This window comes from Schistocerca piceifrons, chromosome 8, assembly GCF_021461385.2.
Source record: "Schistocerca piceifrons isolate TAMUIC-IGC-003096 chromosome 8, iqSchPice1.1, whole genome shotgun sequence".
NCBI lineage: Eukaryota > Metazoa > Arthropoda > Insecta > Orthoptera > Acrididae > Schistocerca > Schistocerca piceifrons.
In genome coordinates, this window is record NC_060145.1 from 471,062,126 (window position 1) to 471,078,834 (window position 16,709).

Genomic DNA, 16,709 nt, shown 5'->3' on the forward strand with positions numbered 1-16,709 from the left:
GTATTTACACACATCTATAAGCATTTCTGTCACTGTGGGTCCGACATTAGTCACCTGCAATGCACCATATACAGGCAGGTGCATAATAAATTTGATTCTATAAATTGCAAGTAAGGTATTTTAATAATAGGATATTCTAAATGATGCTGAATTATATACTGTGTGTATTTTATTCATGAAACACGTTACACTCACTAAAATCTCCTAACCCCATAACAAAGCAGCACTTGTAAAACACATGGTTTGCAATCACGCATATAAAATAAAGAAGTATTTAGTGACCAAATCTTTAACTATAGTGCACTCCAAGAGGACAGGTAACTCAGCAACAGACCTTAGTTTTGTTCTGAGGACACAATATCAAATAAAATTTCCTATTTTTTCCTCTTTTATTGTAATATATAATTGCAAAACCTTTCATCAGCATTCTGCCAGTATACACCACATCATGGAAATTCAGTAGCTTAATAAGCTGTCTAAAACTAATGAATATCATTTATTTCTGCTATTTACAGAAAATTATCACAGACATATAAATAGATATTCATCAAGAAACATTCAGCATACACACACTGAGTTCCAAATCATAAATAGATAAAATATACATGTGAGCAGGTCAGTCTTTGAAACAGCAGCACACAATGTGGTCATCACTTCTTTCTTGCTTCTCGTAATGAATACCCCTCTCCAGTAAATGGTTTAAATTCTTCACTAAGTTCCTTGCTCTGAAAAGAAAGGATATGTGAAAATATAAGATCATTAAGAAGAAAGTAAAACGTATTTTTACTTCTAATAATCATACTACAGATGAACTTCAATATTATTACTGACTGCTTATGCAAAAAGTGTCATAAAAATAATATATAAGCCCATAAAGGAAAAATACAGTGTCAGAAATTCTGAAAGCAGTGTTTCTTTACTGCACTACTGTTTTGTGAAACAAGAGTAATAATTATTTATGGACAAAAACTGGTTAAGACATCAAAGTGCTCTACGTCTACAGAAAACAAAAAGAAGTAATAAAGAAAGGGCGTGCAATTTAAATAACATTACATCTTTCAATGTGAAAGACTCTATGCCCTTGAAGGGTCTCCTTAATAGAATCCACACATCATGATGAATGAATGAATGACTGAATCAATGATTGATAGGAATTGTTACACAAAGAAGATCTGATACAAAAGAGAGGGGGGATGAGGCAATTTTAATACATTAATTAGCCATTTAGTTAACACTGTATGTTCTGTACAGTTTTAGTTTTAGTTTCAAATCTCTTGGGCATTAGACCAACCAACCGTCCCCCCCCCCCCCCTTTTTTTTTTTTTTTTTTTTTAAAAAAAAAGCATCTCTGGGCACACAAACAACACACACAAAAACTGGGTTTATTGGTACACCATTATACATAGTACAATGGGATGAGGTTTGCAGAGTACAGATTCATCTATGTTACAGTTGTTTCGCCTTCTTATATGTGCTTCCCAAAATGTCTAGTACCTGTCCCAAGAATAACATTTTAACATCAGTTTACAAAGATAGAAAATACTGTCAATATACACACTATTTAATCTGAGATAAACATACCACATTCTATTTCTTTTAGTGATTTTACAAGAGAGGAATGAAGAGGAATTTTTATTTTATTAACATCATTTATATGGAACCATACAGTTCATTAAAAAAAAAAAAAAAAAAAAAAAAAAGAGAGAGAGAACACAATTTTTTGTACCATAAGAGTTCTTATGTTCTGTATCCTCCAACTTGTGCATGTGAGTGTGAATGCACAGAGTGTAGTGCCACCGCACATGTGTACTTAAATCAACTGACTCACTCTCATTATGTTCTTTTAGTTTGTACCACTCACATCAGATGCTCAATGTGTCACTTATGTTACACCTTCTGTATTTCTGTATGTCTTGTTACGTGTGGAGTCACCAGAGGCTTATGTTTGAAACTGTTCAGTGGTTTATGATATATTACTTGGTAACTACAAGATTGGTGAAGAGTTTGTAACAGTTTCTGCGTGTGAAATCTTTAAGTGTGGTTTCATCAGGTTTTGTTATTATGGCCGCCATGCTACTGGCCCTTATTGAATTGTTTACTTCGGCAGTGACCACTTTGTCGCCTTCCATTAACACACATGGCACTGCTCAAATGGTCTATCCACCCACTTTTCCTCCATATGATGATTCAGCTGACGACTGGGAATCTTAAAAAACACTCAGATGGTATTTCATGTGTTTCAGTGTGACAGACTCGAATTTGTGCAAAGACTCTTGTAGATTTCACCTAAGGTGTATCAATTACTATGTCAGTTTGTCTCTTTACAAGAAACAGCAACTCTTACTTTTGATAATGTGCAGTTTACTGTCCAACTACCATTGCAAACAAATGCATGTCAGAGCACTACGAGTTGAAATCTACCGATGCCGCAAGAAACCAAACAGTCATACAGGGCCTGGGCAGCCGAAATTTACAGCCTTAGCCATTAAGTGTCAATTTGTTACTTGTTTAGCTCTGGACAAGGAAGTGCATCAGAATGATTTACTAAGAACCCCCCCTTGCTGTCAGAAGTTTTGCTAATGTCTTCTGAAGTTTTTCAGGCAGCAGGTGACCAAACTGAAGCAGGGGGTGATGTGGCAGTAGTGTCACAAGATGTGCCCACTAGGAAGTGACAGTGGTGGTGATAAACATGCGGGCCAAACTCTGAGCAGACCAACGACAACCCAAGCAGCCACAACTGCCACTGTGCTAGTGCCAGTGTTCTCGTTTTCGGCTTGTCCATCACAAACATTTGGAGTGCCCTAAGCGCTAGGCTACTAGTAATGCTTGCCAGAAGAGAGGCCACATTGCCTCCGGATGTCATTCGCCAAAGGTTACTCAGGATTTGGACATGGATAAACTGTGTGACTCCAATGCTTGCGACATCTCCCAAATCGTTTACTGAGTTAAGCATTTTTCACCAAGTGCTCTGGCTGACGTTAACACAGGTGCTGCAGTGTCATTATTGAATTCTCAAACCTATGTGAGTTTAGGCTCCCTGGTCATGCGGAAACTGGTCAGTCATAACAAACAGAACATTGCGCTGTTGGGACAATTTACAGCATCTGCCCTTTACAAGTCAGTGGAATGTTCCATTATCTTTTTGCTGGTTGCTGACACTGGTGTTGAGAACTTGGTGGGATGGGTGCATTTCAGGCATTTGCATTTTCTATCAATGACGCAGTTCACCTTGTGTCTGATCACATAACATATTCTCAGTTGGAAACACTGTGTGAGGAGTTTTCAGACTTGTTTTTGGAAGGTATATGGTGTGCTATGAATTTTTCTGCTCATATTTCCTTGAAATCCATGACTTGGGTTCGGTTTTGTCATGTATATCCTATTCCCTTTGCCCTGAAAGATCGAGTGAAAGTACAACTGGACAGACTTGCCTCTAGAGGTGGTGCACCCTTTATAGCTAGTGAATGGTTGTCGCCACTGATGCAATGGAAGCCATCGGAAAAACTTCGCCTCCGTGGCAACTTCAGTACTACTGTCATTGCGCAGTTGGTCACAGATATGTATCCTCTCCCTCACCACGAGCTACCATTGCCAGAAGTATCAGACTGCGGGTCTTTTCTAAAACTGATATGTCTGAAGGGTATCTGTAGGTTCCTGTGGATGAAGAGTCTCGACGAGTTCTGGTTTTGAATACTCCTTTTGGTCTCTCTCAATATTTGCATCTTCCTTTTGGTGTGGCTAGTACCCCTGCTATTTTACAATTACTTTTACAGGAACTGACTATGCCTGTCTTAGGGTGCATTAATTATTTGGATGATATTGTCGTCACGGGTCCCTCCACGGCCAATCACTTGAAAAATTTGAGCACATTGTTTCCTGTCTTACAGTCCGCAGAGTTACAGTGCAACCTCCTGAAATCTCAATATTTTTCAACCTTCTATTGCTTATTTGGTGTTCAAAGTCTCATGGGATGGTGTTCGTCCTCTGCCAAACTGCATCTCTGCTGTTCGTGCCTCATCCTTTGTCCACAAAATAGCTTCAGGCCTTCATAGAGTAGATAGCCAACTACCACAAATTCCTGATGAGGGTGGCCACATTGGTCCACCTGTTGCATGCCTTGCTACTCAAGAATTTACCTTTCTGCTGGAACCCAGATTATGAATGTGTTTTTCAAATCCAAACTCTTCTCGGCCCCTCATTTAGCTTTGTTCTTTCCAGATCAGCACATTGTTTTGGCAACCGATGCCTCACAGTACAGACTCAACGTGGTCCTAGCACAGCGATATACTGTCGGTTCTGAATGACCTGTTGCTTTTGCCTCTAAATCCCTCACTATGGCCCAGCAATGTAACTCTCAGGTGGAAAAAAAAGGTCTTCCCATAGTCTATGCTCTCCAGAAAGTTTATGTTTTTTATATGGCTCCAAGTTTCACCTTACTGCTGACCACAAAACATTTGTTTCCTTGTTTAACCATCAAACTTCCTTGCCTGATAAGCCAACAACACTAGGCACTGTTCTTATCTTGCTACAATTACGAAATCCATATTCCTAAACACATCAAAGCGGGCACCTTTTCCTGCTTTCCTGTGGGTCCTGATCCCAACTTTGCTTCCATGGAAATGCTGAAAAGCAGGATGTCATGGAGGGTTTCCCAATTACAAGCTCGCACATAGCAGCTGCCGTTGCCTCCAACCCAGTTCTCTGCCAGGTGGTTCGGATTGTTCAACAGGGCTCGCCAGATAAACCACTAGGTCGGGTTTTGCACCCTCAGTGCAACTACTTTTTCTTACAGTATCACCTCTCTGTTTTTGACAGTGTTTTGCTGTTGTTCATGGAAGACCTCTCTCCCAGAGTAGTCATTCCTGCTACGTTACGGTGCGAGTTTCTACATCTTCTCCACCACGGCCACTGGGGAGTTTTGTGTCCTAACTATAAGCTAGGACACGTGTTTTTTTGGTCAGGGATTTGCAGAGAAACTGTCCATTTTGTCACAGTGAGCAGAGTTGCCAACAACAGACAGCTTCCAGGGCACCTCTACCCCCCCGGCCTGCTCCATGCAAGCCAAGGGAACACATTCATGAAGACTTTGTGGGTCCCTTCTTGAAATCCTGTCAGCTCTTGGTTGCAGATGCATTTTCCCGGTTTCCTTACATTCTCCGGCGTGTCTCGACGTCGAATGCGGTCAAAATTTGTACACTTTTGAGAGTTTTCTCTATTGAGCGGTGGCCTTGTACCACAGTTTTTGATAACGGGGACCAATTCGTTTCTCACACTTTTCAATTGTTTTGTTCCTGTCATACCATTTGGCAAATTATGGCTCTGCCATTCCACCCTCAATCAAATGGCAAGGCAGAACAACTAGTGCATACATTCATGTCCCAAATACAAAAAGTCTGTTGCGAAATCTTTGCCGGATGATGCCCTTCCCTGTTTTCTGGGCACCTATTACTTCACACTCCCCCCCATGAACCACGGACCTTGGCGTTGGTGGGGAGGCTTGTGTGCCTCAACTATACAGATAGCCATACTGTAGGTGCAACCACAATGGAGGGGTATCTGTTGAGAGGCCAGACAAACGTGTGGTTCCTGAAGAGGGGCAGCAGCCTTTTCAGTAGTTGCAGAGGCAACAGTCTGGATGATTGACTGATCTGGCCTTGTAACACTAACCAAAATAGCCTTGCTGTTCTGGTACTGCGAACAGCTGAAAGCAAGGGGAAACTACAGCCGTAATTTTTCCCGAGGGCATGCAGCTTTACTGTATGATTAAATGATGATGGCGTCCTCTTGGGTAAAATGTTCCGGAGGTAAAATAGTCCCCAATTCGGAGCTCCAGGCGGGGACTACTCAGGAGGACGTCGTTATCAGGAGACAGAAAGCTGGCGTTCTACGGATCGGAGTGTGGAATGTCAGATCCCTTAATCGAGCAGGTAGGTTAGAAAATTTAAAAAGGGAAATGGATAGGTTAAAGCTAGATATAGTGGGAATTAGTGAAGTTCAATGGCAGGAGGAACAAGACTTTTGGTCAAGTGAATACAGGGTTATAAATACAAAATCAAATAGGGGTAATGCAGGAGTAGGTTTGATAATGAATAAAAAAATAGGAGTACGGGTAAGCTACTACAAACAGCATAGTGAACACATTATTGTGGCCAAGATAGACACGAAGACCACGCCTACTACAGTAGTACAAGTTTATATGCCAACTAGCTCTGCAGATGATGAAGTAATTGATGAAATGTATGATGAGATAAAAGAAATTATTCAGGTAGTGAAGGGAGACGAAAATTTAGTAGTCATGGGTGACTGGGATTCAAGCGGAAGAAAAGGGAGAGAAGGAAACATAGTAGGTGAATATGGATTGGGGTTAAGAAATGAAAGAGGAAGCCGCCTGGTAGAATTTTGCGCAGAGCATAACTTAATCATAGCTAACACCTGGTTTAAGAATCATGAAAGAAGGTTGTATAGATGGAAGAACCCTGGAGATACTAAAAGGTATCAGATAGATTATATAATGGTAAGACAGAGATTTAGGAACCAGGTTTTAAATTATAGGACATTTCCAGGGGCAGATGTGGACTCTGACCACAATCTATTGGTTATGAACTGTAGTTTAAACTGAAGAAACTGCAAAAAGGTGGGAATTTAAGGAGATGGGACCTGGATAAACTGACTAAACCAGAGGTTGTACAGAGTTTCAGAGAGAGCGTAAGGGAACAATTGACAGGAATGGGAGAAAGAAATACAGTAGAAGAAGAATGGGTAACTTTGAGGGATGAAATAGTGAAGGCAGCAGAGGATCAAATAGGTAAAAAGACGAGGGCTAGGAGAAACCCTTGGGTAACAGAAGAAATATTGAATTTAATTGATGAAAGGAGAAAATATAAAAATGCAGTAAATGAAGCAGGAAAAAAGGAATACAAACGTCTCAAAAATGATATCCACAGGAAGTGCAAAATGGCTAATCAGGGATGGCTAGAGGACAAATGTAAGGATGTAGAGGCTTATCTCACTAGGGGTAAGATAGATACTGCGTACAGGAAAATTAAAGAGACCTTTGGTGAAAGGAGAACCACTTGCATGAATATCAAGAGCTTTGATGGAAACCCAGTTCTAAGCAAAGAAGGGAAAGCAGACAAGTGGAAGGAGTATATAGAGGTTCTATACAAGGGCGATGTACTTGAGGACAATATTATGGAAATGGAAGAGGATGTAGATGAAGATGAAATGGGAGATATGATACTGCGTGAAGAGTTTGACAGAGCACTGAAAGACCTGAGTCGAAACAAGGCCCCCGGAGTAGACAGCATTCCATTAGAACTACTGACAACCTTGGGAGAGCCAGTCCTGACAAAACTCTACCATCTGGTGAGCAAGATGTATGAGACAGGCGAAATACCCTCAGACTTCAAGAAGAATATAATAATTCCAATTCCAAAGAAAACAGGTGTTGACAGATGTGAAAATTACCAAACTATCAGTTTAATAAGTCACAGCTGCAAAATACTAACGCGAATTCTTTACAGACGAATGGAAAAACTGATAGAAGCCGACCTCGGGGAAGATCAGTTTGGATTCTGTAGAAATGTCGGAACACGTAAGGCAACACTGACCCTACGACTTATCTTAGAAGAAAGATTAAGGAAAGGCAAACCTACATTTCTAGCATTTGCAGACTTAGAGAAAGCTTTTGGCAATGTTGACTGGAATACTCTCTTTTAAATTCTGAAGGTGGCAGGGGTAAAATACAGGGAGGGAAAGGCCATTTACAATTTGTATAGAAAGCAGATGGCAGTTATAAAGAGTCGAGGGGTATGAAAGGGAAGCAGTGGTTGGGAAGGGAGTGAGGCAGGGTTGTAGCCTATCCCCGATGTTATTCAATCTGTATATTGAGCAAGCAATAAAGGAAACAAAAGAAAAGTTCGGAGTAGGTATTAAAACCCATGGAGAAGAAATAAAAACTTTGAGGTTCGCCGATGACACTGTAATTCTGTCAGAGACAGCAAAGGACTTGGAAGAGCAGTTGAACGGAATGGACAGTGTCTTGAAAGGAGGGTATAAGATGAACATCAACAAAAGCAAAACGAGAACGAGGATAATGGAATGGAATCGAATTAAGTCGGGTGATGCTGAGGGAATTAGATTAGGAAATGAGACACTTAAAGTAGTAAAGGAGTTTTGGTATTTGGGGAGCCAAATAACTGATGATGGTCGAAGTAGAGAGGATATAAAATGTAGACTGGCAATGGCATGGAAAGTGTTTCTGAAGAATAGATATTTGTTAACATCGAGTATAGATTTAAGTGTCAGGAAGTCATTTCTGAAAGTATTTGTATGGAGTGTAGCCATGTATGGAAGTGAAACGTGGACGATAAATAGCTTAGACAAGAAGAGAATACAAGCTTTCGAAATGTGGTGCCACAGAAGAAAGCTGAAGATTAGCTGGGTAGATCGCATAACTAATGAGGAGGTATTGAATAGAATTGGGGAGAAGAGGAGTTTGTGGCACAATTTGACTAAAAGAAGGGATTGTTTGGTAGGACATGTTCTGAGACATCGAGGGATCACCAATTTAGTATTGGAGGGCAGCGTGGAGGGTAAAAATCGTAGAGGGAGACCAAGAGATGAATACACTAAGCAGATTCAGAAGGATGTAGGTTGCAGTAGGTACTGGGAGATGAAGAAGCTTGCACAGGATAGAGTAGCATGGAGAGCTGCATCAAACCAGTCTCAGGACTGAAGACCACAACAACAACATCACTTCACACCTACAAGGGAGTGGAGCCCGGCTGAATTGCTTCACAGCCAGCAGCTGCGCACGCTGCTCCACCTTCAGTTGCCTGCGAGGCACCTGTCACAGTCAGGTTCGTCCAGTCACTTCACACTGGGATCGCCGATGTGGGCACGAGGATTCGGACGCCAGGCCAGGAGGATACCAATCACTGTTGTCTGCCGCCTGGGGTACCATCCTTGTGATGTAAGTACAGCCACCGATGGGGGCCCTGCCACTTCAATATCAGTGTGCTCCCGCTCTCCACCAGAAGCTACAGGTTTGCAGATGTGGATCCGTAACTGAAACCCGCCCAGCTACCATCCGCCTCGAGCCCATCATCACCTGCTACAGACGTGCCCCAGTCCCACTAGCTGCTTCTTCACATGTGGTACCCTTGGATTCCAGCGTCCCAGTAGCAGGTGCCGGTCTGTTTCGAATCCACTGCCAGAGCCTGCTGATCCAGTCGAGCTGCTAATACCAACTCCTTAGCCATCATCGCCTTGGCCATTGTCACTGGTAGGTCCAGCCCTGTGTCCTCTGCACAAGAATCTGCCTGCCGATAACAATGCAGAGATGGTGATGCACCCTCCTACCCACCACTGTCGTCAGGCGCCGTGCGGGCCCACCACTGTCATAGAGCGCTGTGTGGGCCCACCGCCGCCCTTCGTCACGCACATGTCTCTACGCGTTCCTGCTCCGGTAACTGCCCAGCATGTCATTCCGCGCCCACTGCCAGCACTGGCTGCTGCCACCCTCGTTTCCCCGGATGTGTTTCTCATCAGACTGCTGTCATCTCCTTCATCGCCTGGATGCCCTCTTTGCATGAGGGAGAGGTGTGCTGTATCCTGCGTGCCAGTGTGTGTGTGCCGAATGCAGTGCGTGTATACTTAAATCAATCGCCAACTGTTATCAGTGCAAGTCTGCCACTAGAGGCTGCCTGTAAGCTGCATGCACATGGCACAGTATCCGCCATGCCGTCTACCAGCAATTCGCATGTATATATACATGGAGCAGCACTGATTCACTCTCACTATACTCTTTTAGGCTGTACCACTCACATCAGTTTTTCTATGTACCACTTATGTTACAACATATATATGATTCCTTTGTCTTATTATGTGTGGACTCATGAGAGGCTTACTTCTGATACTGTTCAGTGGTTTATGAATAAAGCCATATTTGTGTTACATGGATCGGTTTTGTGTATTGCTTTGTTACTACACTGTGGACTCATCCTTATCTGCAACATATTTGTCACTTATTTAGATCATAAATGAGTACTAAAAGACTACTTATGAATTAGACAATACTTTTTTTATATGCACCAAAATCCTGAGGAAATTTTCCTCATGAAGGCAAGCCATTTTGCAAACAACATCTACATCTACATGATTACTCTGCAATTCACAATAAAGAGCCTGGCAGAGGATTCAATGAACCACCTTCAAACTGTCTCTCTACCGCCACTCTCGAACGACATATGGGAAAAAAGAGCTCTTAAATTTTTCTGTATGAGCCCAGATTTCTCTTATTTTATGATGATGATCATTTCTCCCTATGTACAGAATGTTTTCGCAATCAGAGGAGAAAACTGGTGATTGAAATGTCATGAGAAGATCCCATCGCAACGAGAAAGCCTTTGTTTTAATGATTGCCACTCCAATTCATGTATCATGTCTGTGGCACTATCTCCCCTATTTCATGATAATACAAAACGAGCCACCCTTCTTTTTACTTTTTGGATGTCATCCGTCAGTCCCACCTGATGCGGGTCCCACACCACACAGTAATACTCCAGAATAGTGCAGACAAGTGTGGTGTAAGCAGTCTCTTTAGCTGACCTGTTGCACCTTCTAACTGTTCTGCCAATGAATTGCAGTCTTTGGTTACTCTACCCACAACATTATCTATGTGATCGTTCCAATTTAGGTTATTTGTAATTGTAATCCCTAAGGATTTGGTTGAATTTACAGCCTTCAGATTTGAGTGACTTATGGCGTAATCTAAATTTAGTGGATTTCTTTTAGTACTCATGTGAATAACTTCACACTTTTCTTTATTCAGGATCAACTGCCATTTTTGGCACCATACAGATACCTTATCTAAATCATTTCGCAATTTGTTTTGGTCATCTGATGACTTTACAAGACAGTAAATGACAGCATCATCTGCAAACAATCTAAGATGGCTACTAAGATTGTCTCCTATATCATTAATATAGATCAGGAACATTAGAGTGCCTATAACACTTCCTTGGGGAATGTCGGATATTACTTCTGTTTTACTCAATGACTTTCCATCTATTACTACAAACTGTGACCTTTCTGACAGGAAATCACGAGTCCAGTTGCACAACTGAGGCGATATTCCATAGGCACACAGTTTGCTTATAAGACTCTTGTGAGGAACAGTGTCGAAAGCCTTCTGGAAATATAAAAATAAAAATGACACTTGATAAATGAGCAAGATTCTTTTCACCTGGAGGAAATTGAGACATTGACAGCAATTAACAGTAACAGTGCAACATTATTAGCTTCAGATTATGCTGCACAACATCAGAAATGAGCTACCATTAATTTTATTCTCCAAAGACACAGAAATATGTCCTAGCGCAGCATCTGCTGCATTATGTTTCCAATTGCTTAATATAAATTACTAGCAGTTCATAATTTGTCTTTTTCAGTCCTCTTTTAAACATTCTTTGTTATCTTTTTTACTATGAACTTCTGTGCATTCAGGCATAGATGAATCAATTAAAAGTGGATTCAAGCACATTTGGTTTCTGTGCCAGAGGCGATGTTATGGGGGCTATCAATTCGTATCAATATATGTTCTCTTCTTCAGTGTGTTTACTGAGATTCTGAATCTAATTAAAATAACAACAAATCATTCTGGAGATAATATAAAACCACTTCTCGTCTAGATAAAGCTTAGGTTTCAATATATGTTTTCCATATTGGTATCTATTTAAATTAATACTGTGCATCCCCAATGCACTTTTCAGAAAAAAAATTGAAAATTACTACTACTTTTCATGACCTGTGGCTCAAACATCTTGCATACAAGGGAGTCCTGTCCTTTTACTTTGTCTGTTTACTGCAGTTAATAAAAGATGATGTCACCATGGTCATGACTGAAAGCAAGACATATTTCATTTTGGTATCAGATGTCAGGCAAATCTTGTAGCTTTAGAGCTGTCATAGCAAATCTCGTAAATCTGATGCACTGCTGTCCTGACACTGCAATGCCAAATTTTGGTACAGTGACAGTGTCAATGTGTGGAACACTGCTCAAAAATAAGTTGCTATACCTGGATAAGAATAATGAAATGACTGATCACTTGTTGTTCACAGGACATCTGCAAATAGTAACAACCAATTAGAGCATTAGTTTGGTCATACATTCTGTCGTGTGCACAGATGTCACGTTTATTTGCTACCTCAGCTGCTAACTGCCAGTCAGGTGCAGGCGGCAATTGCAGTCTGTAACATAACTATTGTAATTTGTTCTTAAGTGCTTTGTTTCTCTGTACAGTATGTTTATTTTACATAATGTCTGAAGCTAAGTGTGAAATTGCTTAGGGAATTTATAGGACTATTAGGACTGTGAACAGTGAAGTCAATACCATACATTAATGAGGGATGCACAGATGTGCTTATTATGGAACACAGCTACCGCTGCAGAGCCATAGTGTGTTTGCGTGTAATGGTGAAAGGTCATCATGTCCCCTCCCCCACTCGATGCTCAACTGTCACTCACTTTGTCATTTTGATACAGGTACAGCCAACTCCTCTTGAGACATATACTCTTGCAACCTCATCTTATTTCATAATTTCTCTCATTTAGTGTCCATCACTGAAGTTTGAAGAGCACCTCCGTAACACTCTTCTGCTTACTTAATAGAACTGATGAAACATGCCACTTAACTTTGGGTCTTTCCTATGCCCACTCCTAATCCTAACTGTTAAATGCCCCAAACAGAAAGAACTATTCAAGAAGAGGGTGGATAAATGTTCTGTAAGCCACTTCTATAATGGATGAATTACATTTCCTTAGGATTTTTCAAATGAATCTTGGCCTGGCATCAACTTCTCCTACAACTAGTTTTATACCTTTGTTCCATTTTAGGTCACATTGGACTGTCATTCACAAATATTCTATTGTCGTTACAGTTTCCAGTGATTAATTACTACTGCTGTACCTGAACAGCACTAGATATTTATCCTATTTATGTTCAGTATATTTCTCTTACTTACATTGAGTGTCGACTGTCAGTCCCTGCACCGAGTACCAGCACTCTGCGGGCTTCCCTGCATTTCAATTCAGTTTACTAGCATTGTGTATTTCCTAAAAACTACAGCATTATCAATAAACGTCCTCACCGAGATTCCGACATTATCCAGCAGATCATTTATACTTCGAGACTTCAGAAACTAAGTCATACATGTCCATGTCGTCCCATGCTAAGACCACTATACAACAAAAGTGGTTCATTTTCAAAGAGCACATATTACAGGTTTTCTGTATACACCATTTTGCTGCGGTACAGATAACAGGTGGATCAATGTGTGTGTTTGAAATGGTATGGTAACTGGAAATGTAATCCAAAGCTGAAGTACACAAGACAGTACAATTTTTGTGGGCAAAACGTATACATTGCACACAGATTCACGATGAAATTCTGGTGGTATATGGGCAAAATACAATTGTGCATCCAGGTGTAATGAAATGGTGCCAACAATTTGACCAAGACCACATAGAAATGGGCAGTACTAATCATGAAGTCCAGATCTCACACCATATGATTTCCACTTTTTCAGCAAGCTGAAAGAACATCTGCTTCCAATAATGTCTGAAAGCCAGCAGTTGCTTCAAATTGTGTTTAGTCCTCTATGGTGTGTATTTCAAATCATAATTCTACATGAACCAGTTTTGTCACTTTGCTCAGCTGGCCATACTGACAATTACTGTGCTTTTCTCAACAATGCTACATGTTCAGTACTGACAGTTATCTTGTGAATTGTGTGTATGGGAGCAGTTTCTTCAATTATAGAGGAAGAAATTGATGTTGGTGATAATTCAAGAGGAAGCCAAAGAGGAAAAAGAAGACCAAATATACCCAGCAGCTTAAATCTGAGGCAAGGTAAGCAAAAACAAAATTTAGTAGAGGATACTGGGATTACAAATCTTTCAACAAACGTTAATCCAACCCCTGATGTCACTGTGTTCACGCCACCATGCCAATACAGAGGTCATTTCCACTGCTGTAATATACCAGCACATTTCCTACAAATGCCAAAAACAACATACTTGGAGTTCTAAACAAAAGTGAACAGGATCGACTCATTTCAGTGATGATTCATGTTTTTTCATGAAAAAGATGCCACCCAAGAGGTGATACCAGGAAACCTGCAGCAATGATAATTAAGTATCACATTCCAGTAAATAGAGATTTGGAACCAATGCATGCAAATTTTTGTCACAAGGCTATATGGATTTGGGTAGAGTTGTAGAAATACTATTGCTAAATCAGTTATATGTGGTAAGGATGTAAAAAATGCAGAAGGGGGTGATCAAAAGTAAGAGAAGTGTGTAGCAAAGAAAACTAAGAGTGCAGAAAAGAGATAGAAGGTTATTAGTTTCATCTCAAGCCTAAAGGGTAGGGATTGCCATTATTCTAGGAAGATGAGCCAATGATTGTACTTTCTTCAAAATTGAGCATCAGTAAGATGTTCAAAATGTATTATGCAAGTGTATGAAGTGAATTACATGAAAAAAGTGGTACTTTCTGAAAACACCCAGCTCAAAATGGAAGATCTGCATCAGGTACCTGTAGCTACTGCCTTAAAATGTTTCACAGACTTGCTACAGCTGCCCAAAATGAAAAATAACAACTTCTGACTACCTCAGATGCTCACAGATTAAGAGCAAAAGCTTTTCATCAACTCGTGAAGTAGAACATCCATTATTCAACAACCCTATGCTTTGATATGCAGCATATAAATGTGCTTCCAAAGCTGTCAATCAATGAAGCATATTATTCATGTCAAATAAACTATCACTCTCTCTGTGTAATAGACATGAATAATAAAAATCTACACTTCTATGTCCACATAAAACATCAAGCTGGTAGAGATTCTGCAGAGGTTGCTTCATGTCTCTGTGATTATCTGGAAAAGTTTTAGTTCCCTATTCAGCATGATAGCTTGAGGCTTTTTGCAGGTGGGCAAAATAAGGATACGTGTGTGATAAATGCTTTGACTTTCCTTCTACTTAAAAAAAAAGCTCCTTTGCAGCTTAAGAACGTAACATTGTTTTTTCACATAAGAGTCCAGTCATTTCTTCCTGCTGATAGAGTCTTTAGAGTTTTGGAAAGTAATTTCAAAAGAAATCTGAGATAGTGACACCCAAAGATTACCATAGTGTTTATAAATCTGTAGCTTCAGTTCATGTTTTAGATTATGATTAGAATGTGAGGAACTATAAAGCACTCAGTGAACATTGTAAAAAGACAGATAGTGTCAGTGACATGAAATGAATTATGCTACAGAAGCCAATCAAAGATTAAAATGTCACAGTCAAAATAAAAATGGAGTTAACTTATTGCTGTAATGATCCATCCACGACATTCAACATCATTCTAAAAAAATGGAAAACACTGCCCCTTGTTGCTGAATCATCAGTAATTTCACCATACAGTAGAGTGAGTGGAGTAAAGAAGGCTGATATGAATAATTCAGTACCTAAACATTTTGCAGATGACTGGAGCATAGGACATTTAGATTTCTGTGCTAATATCACCGATGTAGTTCTTATTGTACCTGACAGTGAAGAAAAATTTTGTATGTCAGCTTGTGGTTGCTTGGAAGAAGGCGAAGGACTGTACCAAATCTGATAGAAACCAACAGAATGGCCATACAGAAGATTCTATAAATCGGAATTTTTACCAGATAAGAATTGTGAACTCAATATAAAATGATTAATGTGAATATATTTATTGTGTAATAAAATGGTTTTCAAAGTCAACTGGCAGCAAGAAGTACATTATAAATACACTATACATCAGAATTTTTTTTCGTGAGAACTTTAATTTTGTATTAACAGATGTTATTCTATAATAGTAACAAAACTAAATGATTAGTTATTTTCTATTTCGATATTTCATAAAGTATTGGATAAAAGCATATTATATTAAGTCCTGCACATTTTTCCTAATTTGAAGAACACAGGTGAAAATGTTTCTAGAAGTATGTCTCAAATGCAACTACTTCAGATTTTAAAATTTGTGAAAAATTCCCTGGGTTAGAAGTAATCAGTTTTTTGCTTCTCCCATAAAATTTGGTTTTTTGTACATAGTACGATTTGAAATATTACTACTCAAATGTACTACCTGTTAGGAAGTTTGAATATAGCCACAACTCTGGTACAAGATTCTGTAAGCCCATCTTTCATTCACTAAATGACAGTGCAGAACTGTAGTGAATACCTTCTGTGGAAGTCGAGGAACATGGAATCAACATGGATGCTGGATCCATGGCCCTCAAGGACAAACAAAGTAAACTGAAGTTCACACGATTGCCATTTGCAGAATCAAAGTTGATTCTTACTTAGAATAGACCACTCCCCAAAATAGGTCAGCAAAAAATGTGTTTCATATTTCTTCTGCTTGATAACTTACTTCCTTCTAGCAACCTATAAGGGTTAGCTGCTACAAGAGGAGTAAGTTCATTTGCACTATCTGTATAGAATCATAAAAATATCTCATATGCTTCAGAGCACACTTTTCCATTGAGTGAATATAATTGTCTTGAGTTTCATCATTAGAAGACTGTGCGTTTTTAACTACAGACAAGTTTTTTTAGATGTCAATACATTATGTAACTAAGTGATGAACAATGTTCACTGTGCTTTATTTGCAACATTTAAGAGCTATTTAAAT

The 16,709-nt window shown here is 39.8% G+C and overlaps 1 protein-coding gene across 2 annotated transcripts in view; it reads right to left on the reverse strand.

Moving 5' to 3' along the window:
- Positions 1-477: 477 nt before the first annotated feature.
- Positions 478-16,709, reverse strand: part of LOC124711661 (ubiquitin fusion degradation protein 1 homolog) — a 62,569-nt gene continuing 46,337 nt past the window's right edge. For both annotated transcript variants that reach the window (XM_047241851.1, XM_047241850.1), the window contains one exon: positions 478-725. In XM_047241851.1, the coding sequence (XP_047097807.1) occupies positions 651-725 (75 nt within the window). In that variant the 3' untranslated portion in view covers positions 478-650. The remainder of the gene's footprint in view (positions 726-16,709) is intronic.